Source organism: Epinephelus lanceolatus, chromosome 13, assembly GCF_041903045.1.
Source record: "Epinephelus lanceolatus isolate andai-2023 chromosome 13, ASM4190304v1, whole genome shotgun sequence".
In the NCBI taxonomy this organism is placed as follows: Eukaryota; Metazoa; Chordata; class Actinopteri; order Perciformes; family Serranidae; genus Epinephelus; species Epinephelus lanceolatus.
In genome coordinates, this window is record NC_135746.1 from 13,952,031 (window position 1) to 13,969,932 (window position 17,902).

The following is a 17,902-nucleotide window of genomic DNA, read 5'->3' on the forward strand; positions in this document are numbered from 1 at the left end:
TGTTATTCATGAGGCGGGAAGTCTGCGAGGGATTCCTGGGATGTCTCCAAGCAACCAGAACCTGACGCAACCCTCCCGCCCCTCCTCCGGCAGCTCTCTGCTCACAAACGAGGAGCGTGGAGCTGTGAGGTGGATGATATGAGAGGGGGAGCCGGCTGCAGATGGTGTTCACTGATGTGGCGGCTTGGATCCAGGCTGGAGGACTACACGGTGAGCTGCAGCAGAGGGACTCACACAAGGTAACAGAGCCGCACAGTTTGAGTTACAGTGATCAGGGTGATGCCGGTGGTGTTTGACTCTGCAGCGGTGACAGAGCTGCAAGAGGAGGGTAGCATGACTGTGCTCATGTGGAGGATATGTGGACGCAGGATCACTAAGTTTATCTGTTTAACTTTAGTTTTAAAGTACTATGTATCATGCAGAAAACTGAGAACTGGCTACATGTTCAGATACACTAACTTGGCTGCATGAGCTAAATGACAACAATAAGCAAACTTTACCACAACTTTATACTCCTGTAATGAAGTCAAAGCATGTTCATTTTTACAGTCAGAACTCCAGAGAATTAAGAGAAGCATTAAGTTGTATTGCTGTTATTAACTTTCATACTGTGACAATGTTTTCTCAATGTTTTTTGCTTGTAAGTTATTAAGGAGAGGACAATGTGTCTGTGCATGGGTGTAGATATCAGGGGGGACACAGGGGGACATGCTCCCCTCAATATTTAGGGATGCATGATATAGAGTTTTTTGCCGATATCCAATATGCCGATATACAACAACTTATATGGCCGATAACAGATACCGATATTGATATATCCACTTTTTTCCTACCTAATTTTAGTGATCATCAGTGGAATTAACATCATATTATGCATGCTTACTCCTATTGTGACGGCCCACCAGCAGATGGAGACATGACATAGACTGGTTGTTAACGTATGCAATATTTATTCATTGTGCAAAATAAGAAAAAGCATGTTAGTTGATTCTGGTAGTTCATTTTAAAGCCAATATTGGTTGATACCGATGACATGCCGACAGTATTGTGCATCCCAATTTACACCATAAATCAGTGCAGAAAATGCAAAAAAAAAAAAAAAAAATGAAAGTAGCAGAGGACTTTTATTTTGACACATTTAAAGACAATGACACTATAGATCGATGCAAAAAATGCACAGATTGGTGCATAATAATTCACCGGACTGCACACGGGACACACAGGGGACCTGTCCCCCTGAATATTTAGGGTGTGTGTTTGTTCCCCTAATAAATTAATAAAAGTAGCAGAGGACTTTTATTTTGACATGATTATAAAAAAAATCACTAGAATGCACAGGGGGGACACAGGGGACATGTCTCTATTAGTATTTAATACATGTGCATTTGTCCTCCCACCCCAACTAAATCATGAAAGTAGCAGAGGGCTTTTATTTTGACACATTTAAAGACATTTACTCCATAGATCAATGCAAAAAAATGTAAAATTGATGCATAAAAAATTCCCAGAATGTCCAGGGAGGACGCAGGGGGCACATTCCCCTGAGTATTTAGAGCATGCATTTGTCCCCCCCCCCCCCAAAAAAAACAAAACATGTAAGTAGAAGACTTTTATTTTGACATGATTAAAGACACTGACACCATAGATCGATTAAAAAAACCAAACAAACACAAATTGCTGCATAAAAATTCACCAGAATGCACAGGAAGGATGCAGATGACATGTCCCCCTCAGTATTTAGCAGGGGTGGGAATCACCGGAGGCTTCACGATACCATATTATCACGATACTTACGCAACAATACAATATTATTGCCATTTTGCAATGTGCTTAGTATTGTGACTACATATATTGTGATGTATTGCGATTTAATACCTCTTTTAACTGCAAATTGTGTTCCCATTGAAAAAATCCGTCAACATTTGTTTTATCTAATCTCATGCCAGTCATTTTTACAGCATCAAAATGTGTCAAATGTACTGAAAAAGCAACTGATTCTATTGATCTAGCATTCTACCGAAGTTTAATTTTTAGTTGCAATATTAATAATTTATATGATAAAAGAATTGATACTTGGCTTTCTTGTACTGATGCAATATTGCCAGCAAAATAAGGTAATACTATGCTGTATCAATTTCTTTTTCACCCCAAGTAGGTCTATTTAGGACATATGCATTTATTCCCCCAAAAAGAAGCAGACTTTGACATTATTAAAGACATTTACACCGTAGAAAATTGTTTGATGCTCAAAGTTTTCTGGCAGAGGACCCCTAAACTCCCAGTCTCATATGTGTCCCACACAATGTTGAAATGAAACCGACGCCCTTTTGTGTGTGTGTGTGTGTGTGTGTGTGTCTGTCCATGTGTTATACATAACAACATCCTATATATATAACACCTGTTGATGCTGGTATGCAGTATGAGCTTTCTTCTGTATTTGTGGTTGGTTCAGGCTGTTAGTGTGTCTCACTTTGAAGCACAGACTGTTTCATTAAGTTTCTGTTGCCATAACGAAGGAGTCCAATAAGCCACAGTAATCGGGTGTTTACCTTTATGAATAGCTTTTGTGTCAGGCTGCTCATCCCTTTGAGTCAACTGTGATCGTGCTGATAGTTTCTATGGATAATGTTTATAAGTATACACTAAAGAAAATACATTTATTATATTATAATACACTATTATATTCCATTTCTGCCAGTATATCCCTCTAAATCCAACACATTGGACCTCTTAATGGAAATGACTCAGATGAGCTACAGACTAAAGCCTGATTAGTTACTCTGCAGTCATGGTTGTTATGTAGACATGCCTCCATGTGCCAGATAGGAGAGCCAAACTTCCTAAATTCTTTAGCCAGACCAGGTTTTGGCATCTCATAACGCCACAAAATAAATTTTATTGGTGTGGCAACGTTGCCGGGCAATCAAACTCTGCTGCCTTGAAACCAGAGGAATGTATGGGTGATGTTCAGCTGGGACATTTGGATAATAAGGATAAATGGTCTTTGTCAGTGTTTGTATTTGCCCCGGACTGCATTTGATATTCAGGATGTAAATTTTGGCTTCCTTAAGAATAAAAGATTTCCTGCTGGTCTATTGAAAAGTGGCAGAGTTCACCAAAAGTGCCTCCAAAACGATGAGGCGGCCAACAAGCGGCTGGTTTGGGGCTTTTGTTGCAATGATTCTAAACCCTTTATGTCTTTATAATTGTGATTACAGCTCTTTATATAACCGCGCACACACACTTTGTAAACCTCTGCGCTCTGCAGTTCCTGTTCACAATATAAATCAATACCTTCCTGCACACACAGGGTCTTTACACACTCTTTAAAAATGCATGTGGACACATGGATTTTCCTCCTCCTTCACTGGTCTCCTGTAACATGTGGTCTGATTCATTCCCTTAGAGAATGAGAGGATCTGTCTCGGGCATGCTCTGCACAGTCAGAGGTCTATTTTACCTTGCAAAACAGCCAAGCCTATCATTAGATACAGGGGCAATGACTTCACTGCGGGTCTGCTCTGCCCATTATGGAATAACTGAGCACTAACCACTTACTGAGTGCTTTAAGACTTTGTAAGAGGACACTGGGCAGAGAGTCTGCTGCTGCTGCTGTCACTGTTATGAGAGTGTTTTCAATATCACTTACTGTAAGAGGCTGCGTTAAAGATTTAGTGTGTGACTTTATATCCTGAGTCAGTCTTCCACACTCAGCCCGGTGTTTCTAAACTGGCCAGATTAAAAAATACTTAGCTGTAGATGCCATATGTTTGTGGAAATGTAATTGTGTGTTGATGTATAGCACAATAAAAAGAGGATCATAACTTTGTAACCATGCTAACCTCATGGCTTTATGGATAGCTGGGGGTCGGTCCACCATTTTGGACCAGTCCAAAATATGTCAACAACTACTGGATGAGTTGGCGTGAAATTTTATACAGACATTCAGGGCCAAGAGAAGACGAATTCTACTAACTTTAGAAATATCCTGAATTTTCCAATAGGTTTAGCACCAATATTATGTTGGCAAGTTGATTTGAAATTGTGCTTCTCTCTCTTGTGTCAGTGTGGGTTTTCTCTGGGTACTCCAGCTTCCTCCCACAGTCCAAAGACATGCAGGTTAATCGGTGACTCTATATTGTCCGTAGGTTTGAATGTGAGTGTGAATAGTTATTATACATTTGTGTTTTGTAAGATCAAATCCCCAAAAATTCAGTGTGATTTGCGAATAGACTAATTTTGAGTGGACGTCACAGTAGCATGTGCACACTGGTGGCATAAAAACAGTGGAAACAGTTGATATACCCAGAATAAAAATGTCTTCTTGTGCCGTTGGGTGTCGGAACAGAAATACAGATTAAAATAACCTTCATTTTTATACTGTCGCTGCTTGCGTCACCTGACTGCGTAATAGCCTCCACGGGCCTGACCACATCGATTATTCAGTGTATTTTCCTAAACTTAAGTTAAGCTTGTCCATAACACGCACAGTCACAGTTAATAGAGCCAATCGTTCTCCGACTTCAACCACCAATGTATAAAATCAACAGTGCGCACACGTAACATGAATGGCCATTCACAAATTTTGCAGCACTACACATAGGCCTACTTCCCGTTGGGCGCCGTTTTGATGCCGCTGCCACACGTACAACCATAAATCCCATCTAGAAGGGCAAGTGGAATTACATGCAATACAAACTGTGTTACACATGCACCTCATTTCAGAGTTGCAGTCAAAAAACTATGTGTGCTCCCCGTCTAGCAACACCTGTCTCTTAATCAATGGTGCCTCCAGTCACCCATGACAGTACAGTGACCCCTACAGGACAAATCAGCAACCTGCACATATTTTACACCATGGATGGCTCCTATAACATGTGGTCATATTTTTGCATATGTGGATCCATTTTTACATGAAACAGGTTCACTTCCTGTCAGTTTGTGGGTCATGTTACATTTATGACTTTGCTCCTGTGTATTTGCATAATTCTGTCTAATTCCAACCACAGCAGGATCTGTAAATAAATATCTGTGTGAGGTGCAGTTACTCACCACGTCAGCAGGTGGCGACATTCTCTCACGGGGGATAACTGCACCACCTAAGCTAAAACAACGAGCCTATGTAGCATTAGCATCCTTAACACTAATGACAACTGAAAACAGCAAGGACAGAAGTTAGCCGCCATTAGTTTGTTTCCAGTGAGCATGGGGAATTTATGCCTTTAAGTATGAACACACATTACATTTAATGTTAACCATGTGAAATAAAAATGCTCTGTTAGCACCAAGGATAATATTATCACAATGCTTATTTTCAGTAGGGCGTTAGTAATATTTCCTATTATGTGTTAGCATCGAGCTAATGGGCTAATTTGACACAGGGTTGCAGTGGTGGAAGAAGTACTCAGATCTTTTACTTAGGTGAAAGTACATAAACAAAAATCTTAAGATCTCATTATGCACAACGGTCCATTTCAGCTAAAATAAAATTACTGATGCATTTATCTTTTAATCACTTTAATTTTCACGCTGGTACATGTGGGACTTTTTTGCAAGTAGCAGTCAAGTCATGTTTATCCATCCTAATTTATTTGTTCATTATATTTTCTCATTAATAGTCTGAATCTTTGAAGTGGTGGTGGAAGGTAACGAAGTACATTTACTTGCAAGAACTGTACTGAAGTATAATTGTGATGCACTTGTACTTGAGTAGTTCCATGTTCTGCTACTTTATTCTTCTCCTCCATTACATCTGAGATGGAAATACTTTACTTTCAGTACCCTACGTTTATTTGATACATATAAATAAACTGCAGATGAAAAACGCAGGCTTAGTAGTTGTGTGGAGACAAACACTTGTCTTTATCTGGACACATTTTCCCCACAATTACAACATGCTAATGTTATTAGCACAAGCCTATGGCATTTTACATTGTGTAAATTAGCCTAGTGGCTAGTGGACTTTTCCTGTTCTCATATAAAACCAGGGACAACAGCAACATTTAACAAAGGTAACGGCACTTAATCTGGCTTCATTACAACTCACAAGGTTCACCGACAAAATAACTGTCTTATACTTAAAACATTTTCCAAACAAATACAACATGCTAATGTTATTAGCACAAGCCTATGGCATGTTACGTTGTATGAATTAGCCTAGCAGAGATTTCATCTGCTCATATGAAGTCAGGATAAATCACACACAAGACTTAAAATGCTATTTTAGTGGAGGCTTTATTGTCTTCACAATTTATTGTTTATTATCTGTGAAATTCGGCGCAGAAGTATAAATTCCGTGAAATGTTACGTGAAAGAGAAAGTTAGGACGTCACATACATGACTTGTGTAATTGTTAAGTGTTTTCACAGCCTCATACTTAAGCACTTTTATAACAAACTGCGACTTTTGTGACCTGCAAAATTATCTTTAAAATTGACAAACATCATATGTGTAATTCATAGCACTGTTTAAACAGGATCATTTACTATTGTATGTAGTAAAAAAATTGAGCAAATTGAGGTATTGCAGTTGTATGCTCAAAACAGCAGAGAGGCAAAACTGAGCACACTTTAATATCTGTTAATCGACAAAAACATTATTGCATATTTTCTTCTGCCCACAGTGTTCAGGATCTGTACTTTTTGAAATGTGTATTTGTTACATAAGTTTTCAGCAGTAAACAGAGGGGTTGTGTTGTGTACAAGAGCCAGGCTGTCCTCCGTCAGGCTCCACTGCCAGTTGTCTGTCACAGGTTGGTCGAGGCAATAAGCCCTAAGGACAGGAGGTGGAAAATTGCTGATTCATTGACGCGGCCTGTGTTGTTGCTATGGAAACAGTTTGTTCCTGTTAAATGAAAATCCTGGAGGTTTGTTCCCTCAGTGTGCTGATCCGTTATTATTTGATACATGAGAAGTCTGATGCTTGATCTGAATAACTTTACAGAAGAGTGCACAAACTTTCATTACAGTCGTCAGTCAGTCGATCTGAGATATAATCTCTCCAGTCATAACTGAGCCTGTCGTGCCACAGCCGAGGTGAAGTCTTGCTTGACAGATGTCATGTTAGTTTTGTCTCCTGTCATTTGGATGCGGTTGCCAGTGGTGTAGTCAGCAAATGTTTCATAACGTGCTTCCTGTCTCCTCTGCAGCTCTAAAGATACTTCAAAACACGAATGGAGGGTTTACGGAGCTTTTGAAGATTGACTTTCTGGACAAAGAGCAGAGGGAGTGGACGCAGCAAGGACAAAAAAACCTACAACTATGGTCATTTGTAACACTGAAAGAGGCCACCAATGACGAGCAGATATCTCTTTTCATTTTGACACATTTTTTGAGGAGCTTTTTTTAACAGATTAATAATGGATGCTCCCTCAGCTCCTCAGATTACTGTGGACAAGTCTAATGTCCTGGAGGAAGCAGAATGTGGGAAAGATCTGCCCACCGATGACCATCTCATGAACTTGAAGGCCCTGACGGAGAAACTAAGACTGGAGACCAGGAGGCCTTCGTACCTAGAGTGGAAAGCCCGACTCGAGGCGGACAGTTTCAGAGAGTCTGGAACTGGAAAAGGCTCAATCAAAATGGAGCCTGAGGGGAAACTGGTCACCCCCAAAGAGACTGTGGTGAAGTCTGATGTGATTCAGCGCAAGTTGCCGTCGGGTGTACCGAAGGGATTTGAGAACATTGATGAAGCGCTCAGCTGGCTGAGGAGAGAACTGGTGAGACTAAGAATGTACACAGTTAACCGCAATGTGTTAATTGGTTAATAGCTGAGAATATTTTTAAATCGATTACGCATGTTGTTGTATAGGTTAATTTTGCCACTCTTCAGCTCACTGCACTGTACAGACAGAAAATGTGCCCACTACTCACCCTCCTGTCCTTACTGTTTAGCTGATGTTAGCCCTGGCTACTCTGACCTGCATGCCAGCCGAGTTAGGTGGGAGCTAGTTTGCAGCGCCACTCATTTAGCAATTACCGCTAGCAACGGCATCCCAACCTAACAGTGTTGCTGAGGAAACACTGTGCCCACCCTCCAGTCTACCCCCAGGTTGCCCCTGTGAGTAAGCAGCTTAATTTTGCCTCAAGCCCCCTTTGGCATTGTTAACTACTATTAGCTCTGTTAGCACTGTCAACAGTGTCAGCACTGCTAGTTGTGCTAACATAGCTAACAATGCTAACAGGGTTTTGCGGCTCAAATGAATTGGGGAGACCGGAGGATGGCCTCCATGATTCCACAACAAGGTTGTCCCTTCACTGAGACGGTATTACCAGCGGTAATCACAAATAAGCGTAGCTGCTGGCTAGCTCCCACCTGACCCGGGTGGTGAGCAGAGCAGTGCAGCAAAGGCTAATGCAAGCTAACCAGTGGAGACTGAGGGGGTGGGCAGTTGGCACTATGTTCACATGTTAACACAGCTAGCTGGCTGTCTGTCAACACAGCCAACAGAAAATTAAATAAAAAGCAAAACATTTACAGCACAAAATATTAAAATTTTACCACCTCTAAATGGATAGAGCTTTGAAATGCGGCGCTAAAGCTCACTGAGCTCAAAAGGAAAGGCCTCATATATTTAGGCTCATTTTGCATTTTTTTTTTCACAAATTAACCAGTTAGGTAGCTGTTAATGGGTGTTGAGCTGTCAAAAGCAAAACTAATCAAAACATCTTTAGGTGACACATTGATTGAATTCCCGACAATGCAAATGTATCATCTATTTTTGCAATATTTATTTTTGTGTAGTATTGGTGGCCCTTTTCCAAAAATCTTGTTTAGACGCTTTAAAACTCATCATACAGCATATTTTGTAGGATACTTTGAGCTTCAAACACACACTTTCATTCATGTCGTTAATTTGAAGAGCCTTATAATTTTGCAGTTAAAGGCCAGAATAGAAAATTACTTCCTGCTACTTAGCTAATTAGAATCTAACAATGGGCACAATGTCCAATTACCGACCACAAGAATCCCATTCACATTAGTGAGTGAGATTGATTGGGACTCAGGCAATAGACATTTGTTACACACAGATTTGCAAGTGTAATCATTTTTACTCTGCTCAATTACTCTGCACATTCACCCACGGTTCATGAGCTTGGACTGAGCACGCAAGGAGGCACAGTCAGAGGCAGAATCATACTCACACACACAGTATGAGGCCACCAGCGCTTTGCACAAAGACAGTGGACGAGGGAGAAGATTATGATCTTTGCACAGACGCTGGCACAAAGACAGTGGACACGAAAGCGATAAAATTGAGAGAGCATATGATTAGAAACTTGTTTGTGGATGTCCCACTGTGAGTTTTCTTTACAGATTTTGTCACAGAATAAGGTCTGAAAGCATGGACCTGCAGTGAATCTAGATAATGTCAGCTACTTGTACATTGTGTGAATCGTATTTGAAGGTAAAACAGTTCAGGATATAACTAAAAATTATGTTTAAAGTTATAGTTTGACATTTTGGGAAGTACGCTTATTTACTTTCTTGCTGAGGATAAGATAAGAGGATTGATAGCACACATGTCTGCACAGCTAGGCAACAATTAGCTTAGCTTAGCATAAAGACTGGCAACAACTAGCCTGGCTATGTCTGGAGGTAGCAAAATCTGCCAACAAGCACCTCTGAAACTTATTAATTAAAGGGATAGTTCAGATCTTTTGAAGTGGGGTTGTATCATGTACTTAGTCCATAGTCATTGTATTACCTACAGTAGGTGGCAGCAGGCACGCACAAGTTTGGAGAAGCAGACTGGAGTACTGACACAGAAGCTAAGCAATGTACTGCTGTGGTCAGGGGCAGCAACTTAACATTTTTTTTTACGGTTTATAGATTAGTTTAATGTTGTGTTTACACTGAACGCAATGTTTTATTTCAAGTCACTTTACTGGCCCGAGTTTGAATGCTAGAATATTTTGTGTACTAGCTTTATACGTGCGAATAACTCATGTCATACGGGTGTGAAATCGCTGAATCGACGAAGGAACTTCCGCCGCTACGTCCTCAGTGTCACAAGTCCCCAGAGGATCTCAATGCTGATTGGCTATCGTGGCAGGAATTGGTCGCTTAAGTTCAGATTTGTCAACTCTGGTGAATAAGCGTATGACACAAAATCACGCTACTTGCTACTCGCGTATTTTGCATCGCGCCCATCGCAACGCCCTGTGGGTATTCGTGTCTAATCGTGTCTTTACATTGACTTTACATGCACAACACAAGTTTCAACTTCCATTTAAACATCAGGGAAATAAATCGTTAGGAACATCGCTAACAATAACACAAAATTGATCGAGGAAGCAGTGCACCAGCAGCTCCTGTGTTCAGTGATATTAAATTACTATATTTCTGGCTTCAAGGAAATCAATAGAAAGGCTTCACTTACTCGACAGAAGTAGTTTGACATTAAGGCAAAGCAGTGAAAATATTCTAAAGATAGCGTACCCTTAAACAGAAGGTGATTCTTCAAGGTTGGACTTGCCTGCTTCTCCAAACTGGAGGCATGCTGACTACTGTGGGTAATACACTGACTATAGATAAGTATCTTATACAACACCACTTCAAAAAAAAATCATGAACTGTCCCTTTAACACCCCCTGTAAAACCACAAACCTTGTGTTGGGAGTTTTTTGTCAAGTTGCCTGATGACTGTCTCAAAAATCATTTACTCAGCCAAAAGAACATTGCGTTTTCTGGTATTTTCACTCGACTCCAACATGTTCTAGCTGATAAGGTGACTAATGAGTGAATCAGCAGGTTTGTTTGAGCTCCACTGTTTCTGTCTCTCCCCATCAGACAGACATGCGCTTGCAGGACCAGCAGCTGGCGAGGCAGCTCATGCGGCTCCGCAATGACATCAACAAGCTGAAGATAGAGCAGACGTGCCACCTGCATCGCCGGATGCTCAACGACGCCACCTTCGGCCTCGAGGAGCGGGACGAGCTGTCGGACCTGCTGTGCGAATGTCCGGTCACCCCGGGGCTCGGCCTCTCTGCCCCACTGAGACTCATCGGCGTCACCAAGATGAACATTAACTCTCGCCGCTTCTCGCTCTGCTAGTGGCCGTGATGTCACTTCAGGGAGAGAACAAAGCTGCCTGTCTAATACTACCTTTGCTCCAGTGCAACATGACAGCCCTGGCCATTTGTTAGATTGTGGTGAAGTCTTACTGACCACATCGTTGGGAGGATGGCCCAGGATGTAAACCCTGTTTTACTGCCTCTATAATTACAGAGAGAGATTTAGGTAATGTATATTATTTAGGCACAAAAATTTGAGTGTAGTAGGTACATGTATAGTGTGTTTGCCACTAAACTATACATGGCAGCTATATACAGAAACCTCTGTCTTAAAACCGCAGCACATTTTAGACCTTTAGAGCATCGTGACTTCAAACAGAATACTTTTTAAACTCCAGTGAAACAATCTCAGCTTATTCCTGTCCACTTTTTTAAGCCTTATCAGTCACACTGTTACAGTAACCCAAAATGTTTCCATATACTGCTGCTTGTTTGTAGGGGCTTTCATGGTTTCTGTCAATAAGCCAAGATTTATTAAGGACAGATTAAATATTTAAATAAATTCTTACTGCTTACAGACCTCTCTGTACACTCTTAGAAATAAGGGTTTCAAAAGGGATCTTCATTAAGAGTTGCGACCCAGAACCATACGCTCCTGTAAGGAAGGAAGAAAGAAAGAAAGAAACATAATTATGTAGGTTTATCTTCCATTTTGATATGAGTCCACAACCGGTCCCACGGTGATACTCCTTTCTCCTGATCGCCATTTATTCTACTGAGCATACATTCAGAAGATGCTATTTCCACCATTGCATTAACACATTCTTTCAATTCCTGGGCCTTTGTTATCTTCCAGTGTCTTAGGACAACTTGACAGACAGTTATTAGACCCACAATAATAACAGAAAATGGACACTTGGATTTGTTTGGTATTTGCGACCGATCCCTCAGTAAACACAACTTTGGTTCTTCATGATTATTCAATATTAAGCAAACTTTCATTTGTCTTTTCTTCAAATGTTTGTGTCCCTATGTATCATTCTGTGTCCCCTCTCTAAATTTGGAGGTTACTACGGGTTCGTGATCACAGCACAATCGCAGCTCTTCGTGAGTTATTTTTTCGTCAGCAGCAGTTTTGACTCAGGAGTGGATCATTGATCTGTCGAGTCGTTCAGAGCGTCAGAGAGGAGCAGCTGCTGCAAGTGAAGGCATACTTTTAGACGCAGCAGAGTGAACAGTTGAGTTTCACTTTCAATGCGCCTGATGTTCTGCTGCTGCATCTCTGCCCCAAGTGTGCTCTGCACCATGACAGTGTGGTGCTATACTTGAAACATCTAGATAGCACGGCTTAGGGTGTTTAGGGACATAGAACATCAGACACCCTCACCTGGGCGGCCCAGACGGGGTTGATCAGTCACCAGCTTGTGTCCAAGTAGCACAGTAAACCATGGATCTGCCCTCTTGATCCACAGCCACCTTGACGCCTCTTCTGCAGCCTCACTGATGATTCTGGTGGCCTTCCTCTCCTGCAACCCTCTGATGCAAAGGAGCCTGAGTGCTTGGCACAGATTGCCCTGTGTAACCCCTGTAGCCCACCTCGATTGGCTCACAGCGGGCCCTCCAACCAATCTCTCTACAGGCCTCTAACAGCTTAAGGTATTGGCCTTATTTTGCTCATGGGCCTACAAGCACTCCTTGCTGTGGAGTCAGATGTTAAGACCAAATCTGGCCTTAGTGACGTCCTTGCAATATGCTCCAAAGCTTAAGCTGCCTCCCAAGGTCCACTTTCAACTGCCAGTCACGAGCTGAGGCTAGCAGCCCAGTTGAGACGGCTTGTTAGTAGCTGATCGTATACAGTACAGGCCAAAAGTTTGGACACACCTTCTCATTCAATGCGTTTTCTTTATTTTCATGACTATTTACATTGTAGATTCTCACTGAAGGCATCAAAACTATGAATGAACACGTGGAGTTATGTACTTAACAAAAAAGGTGAAATAACTGAAAACATGTTTTATATTCTAGTTTCTTCAAAATAGCCACCCTTTGCTCTGATTACTGCTTTGCACACTCTTGGCATTCTCTCGATGAGCTTCAAGAGGTAGTCACCTGAAATGGTGTCCACTTCACAGGTGTGCCTTATCAGGGTTAATTAGTGGAATTTCTTGCTTTATCAATGGGGTTGGGACCATCAGTTGTGTTGTGCAGAAGTCAGGTTAATACACAGCCGACAGCCCTATTGGACAACTGTTAAAATTCATATTATGGCAAGAACCAATCAGCTAACTAAAGAAAAACGAGTGGCCATCATTACTTTAAGAAATGAAGGTCAGTCAGTCCGGAAAATTGCAAAAACTTTAAATGTGTCCCCAAGTGGAGTCGCAAAAACCATCAAGCGCTACAACCAAACTGGCACACATGAGGACCGACCCAGGAAAGGAAGACCAAGAGTCACCTCTGCTTCTGAGGATAAGTTCATCCGAGTCACCAGCCTCAGAAATCACAAGTTAACAGCAGCTCAGATCAGAGACCAGATGAATGCCACACAGAGTTCTAGCAGCAGACCCATCTCTAGAACAACTGTTAAGAGGAGACTGCGCCAATCAGGCCTTCATGGTCAAATAGCTGCTAGGAAACCACTGCTAAGGAGAGGCAACAAGCAGAAGAGATTTGTTTGGGCCAAGAAACACAAGGAATGGACATTAGACCAGTGGAAATCTGTGCTTTGGTCTGATGAGTCCAAATCTGAGATCTTTGGTTCCAACCGCCGTGTCTTTGTGAGACGCAGAAAAGGTGAACGGATGGATTCCACATGCCTGGTTCCCACTGTGAAGCATGGAGGAGGAGGTGTGATGGTGTGGGGGTGTTTTGCTGGTGACACTGTTGGGGATTTATTCAAAATTGAAGGCACACTGAACCAGCATGGCTACCACAGCATCCTGCAGCGACATGCCATCCCATCCGGTTTGCGTTTAGTTGGACGATCATTTATTTTTCAACAGGACAATGACCCCAAACACACCTCCAGGCTGTGTAAGGGCTATTTGACCAAGAAGGAGAGTGATGGAGTGCTGCGGCAGATGACCTGGCCTCCACAGTCACCGGACCTGAACCCAATCGAGATGGTTTGGGGTGAGCTGGACCGCAGAGTGAAGGCAAAGGGGCCAACAAGTGCTTAACACCTCTGGGAACTCCTTCAAGACTGTTGGAAAACCATTTCAGGTGACTACCTCTTGAAGCTCATCAAGAGAATGCCAAGAGTGTGCAAAGCAGTAATCAGAGCAAAGGGTGGCTATTTTGAAGAAACTAGAATATAAAACATGTTTTCAATTATTTCACCTTTTTTTGTTAAGTACATAACTCCACATGTGTTCATTCATAGTTTTGATGCCTTCAGTGAGAATCTACAATGTAAATAGTCATGAAAATAAAGAAAATGCATTGAATGAGAAGGTGTGTCCAAACTTTTGGCCTGTACTGTATATACTCAAATAGTGCTCCTAATGAACAGTCCAGCTCCAAAAATAGAAAATGTATTTGTGGAGGAGAAGGGTGGATTGCCCACTCCAGGTCGGGGGGGAGGTCCTGCCTCAGGTGGAGGAGTTTAAGTATCTTGGGATCTTGTTCACGAGTGAGGGTAGGATGGAGCAGGAGATTGACAGGCGGTTCGGGGCAGTGTCAGCAGGGATGCAGGTGCTTAACCGGTGCATTGTGGTGAAAAGGAGCTTAGCCAGAAAGCGAAGCTCTTGATTTACCGGTCGATCTACATTCCAACCCTCACCTATGGTCACGAGCTCTGGGTAGTGACCAAAAGAACGAGATCGTGAGTACAAGCGGCCGAAATGAGTTTCCTCCGCAGGGTGGCTGGGCTCAGCCTTAGAGATAGGGTGAGGAGCTCGGACATCCGGGAGGGACTCAGAGTAGAGCCGCTGCTCCTCCACATCGAGAGGAGCCAGTTGAGGTGGTTTGGGCATCTGGTAAGGATGCCTTCCGGACCCCTCCCTTTGGAGGTGTTTCGAGCATGTCCAACCAGGAGGAGACCTCGGGGCCGCCCCAGGACACGCTGGAGGGATTACATCGCCCAGCTGGCCTGGGAACGCCTCGGGGTTCCCTCGGAAGAGCTGACGGAAGTGGCTGGGGAGAGGACTGTCTGGGCTTTTTTGCCCCCGCGACCCGGATAAGCGGAGGATGATGAGTACAAGTACGAGTATTTGTGGAGGCAGTTTTTTTCATCATGGTGGGCTGGCACAAAGAAATGAATGTGTGGGAAACCCTGCCGCACAATGGCAGGACTATCATATAGTTTGTAGACATGAACCAAGTAGGAACTATTCAGGTAGAACTAATACATAAGTTTCCATGAACAGACAGTTAACAGGCAAACAAATGGCTACCTAACAGCACATATTTCCTGCTAGGCAACAGACATGGCCACAGCAAAGAAGCCTAAAGTCAACAGACACGCTGAAGAAAGCTCCAGTTGGCACCTTTATTTCTGAGAGTGTTTGATGTTTTCAGTGACAGATTTTTTAAAATTTTTCTTTCCATATACTGTATCTTAATCTAAATGTTTTGTGCTTAAGATGCCTTAATAGTGATACAGATTGTACACTATAATATCCCAATGAGTTATTGTGTAGAATCAATTTAGCAAACACTTCTTTTTGTAGAATATGATGAAATGATGTATCCTTTGTAATGATTGTCATATTGCACTAGTTGGTGAACTCATGATGGTTTCAAGTCCTTTGCTGAAGTTTGCTTCCTGTAAGTAAAGATGTATTCAGCTCTTGTTTTGGAGCTTTGTCCTTTTTATGCTCTAATTGCTGCGTTCAAACCAAGACGTAACCTTTTCAGATGGCATTGTTAGTCTGAAACAGAAACATGGTTTAGTTTCATGGATAAACATTGTATTATAACTCATTTAGATCTCTGTGCACCAAATGACATGATTATGTGGACCTTGTTATGAGCGCTCTGTAATGACAGCAGTTATGATGGGATGTAACCTTTCTTTACTACTTTTGTGTGGGGGTTGCAGTTGAAATGTGAGCATATGAAATTTGAGTCAAGTACAGTTTCAATGCACCAACAACGCGACAGGAAGAGGAGCTTCAGGGTTTGAGCTGCCCCTCCCTGTGGCCCAGATACACTATAATACAATCTGAACAAAATCACACACACCACGTCTAATTTGTTTGCCACAGCAGCGGCACTGATGGAGCAGCTTACCACTGAAATCACGTTAACATTGGCATCTACAAAACTCAGACTGCTCCAACATTTTTCTTTTTCACCAACACCTGACAAGAAAAACAGCTGCCAGCTCGATCTTTAGAACATACTTTAAAACTGGTTAGGTAAAATATGATACCTTGAATGGGCCATTGTTAGTGCTAGTACGTTTTCACAAATGCACTGGAAGAAAATAATCCACGAGGAAGTTAGATGCATTGCTTTTCCAGTCTCTAATTTGCTGTCATCACAACAAAATCTCACTCCTGTGTTTTCTTGTGGTCAGACTTGTCACAAGAAAGGAGTCTTTCATCAGTACACTGTGTTTTAAAGTGCTCACTGAGCCATAGAAAGATCTGGGAGATGAGACATAGAGCATACGTCACAGTGGGCTATTTAAACACCTAAAGATACTCTGAAGCTTTTAAGTGTTGAGGGAATATTGTGCTACATCCCCAGCATCATACCTGCTCTTTAATTATTTTAACGACTGTTGGTTTAGGATTTCTTGTATTAGCAGACACATGCCTGTTAATTCTGAAGCAGCTGGTTAGCTTAGCTCAGCTCAACGACTGCAAACACAGGGCAGCAGCTAGCTTGGCTTGGAAGATAATGAAGTCTGCCAACCAACATCTTGGAAGCTTGGCAATTAACACCTTAATTATGACTGTATGAAGAATCAATCTGGTGTATGATGATCTAATAAGTGGCAAATAGTCATTTTTTTATACACATATTAAAATGTTTAACATTGAGAAATAATCACTGAGTGGATTCTGCAATGAGGAAGAGGACGTTGCAGGTTTGTGGAGTGATACCTAAGGCTGGCTTGGACCTCTCAACATTTCTTTTGAACTTGTGCCTTTAAACATTTTATTGGGGGTCCTGGATGACTAGTCTTTGTGAGACTAGTGAGTTTCATGAGCTTTAGAGGTGCTGGTAGGTTGACGGCGGCCCTCTGAAACATTATGTGCGGCCTCTGCATGCATTCATAATATTTTAATCATTTGTGGTCAATTTCAATACTTACAGTTTAAGAAACTTATATTTAATACACTACTAGGAGACGACATCAAACTGCGTGCCGCTAACAGGCATCTTTAAAGTTAGGGATGACAACTTGTAGGAAGCTGCTGGTTGCATGGCGACTTGTAGCACCGTACGAGTGTCATGGAAGTTACATCCTGTCATCAATGCTAGTGCTGTTAGCTTAAGTTAGCGATTTCAATACACAACTTGCAAGTGTACTTTTCCTGTGCTGGCTTCTTCAATTGACGCTCAGTCATCAAAACTTTGAGCACCCTTGTGCTAAGCTAAGCTAACTAGCTGCTGGTTGTAACTTCATATTTAATGGGTACATTTCAGCATTTCTCCGAAACCTTACTAATCAAAACACTTCCTCATATACAGTCTCATGCATGGACGAGTAGTGATTAGTAAGTGTTTTAATATAAATGCATGTGTTTGGGAAGTGCTGAGCATACGACTAGATCAGGGGTCCGTAACCTTTATTATTCAAAGATAGTTATAGTTATATAGTACTTTAACTTTGCAGCATTGGTGGTCCAAGCAAATGAATATGTCCACACAGTATTAAATCATCTATTTTCCTTTTTTGGATTTGGAATCCATAGCCAGCCTTGTTAAGGAGA

At 41.9% G+C, this 17,902-nt stretch overlaps 1 protein-coding gene across 1 annotated transcript; it reads left to right on the top strand.

Moving 5' to 3' along the window:
- Positions 1–93: 93 nt before the first annotated feature.
- Positions 94–13,491, top strand: fam167ab (family with sequence similarity 167 member Ab). The gene is made up of 3 exons (XM_033648344.2): positions 94–239; positions 7,148–7,717; positions 10,792–13,491. Exons 2-3 carry the CDS (start codon positions 7,358–7,360, stop codon positions 11,053–11,055), a joined length of 624 nt encoding a protein of 207 aa, XP_033504235.2. The 5' UTR covers positions 94–239; positions 7,148–7,357; the 3' UTR covers positions 11,056–13,491.
- The last annotated feature ends 4,411 nt before the right edge of the window (positions 13,492–17,902 follow it).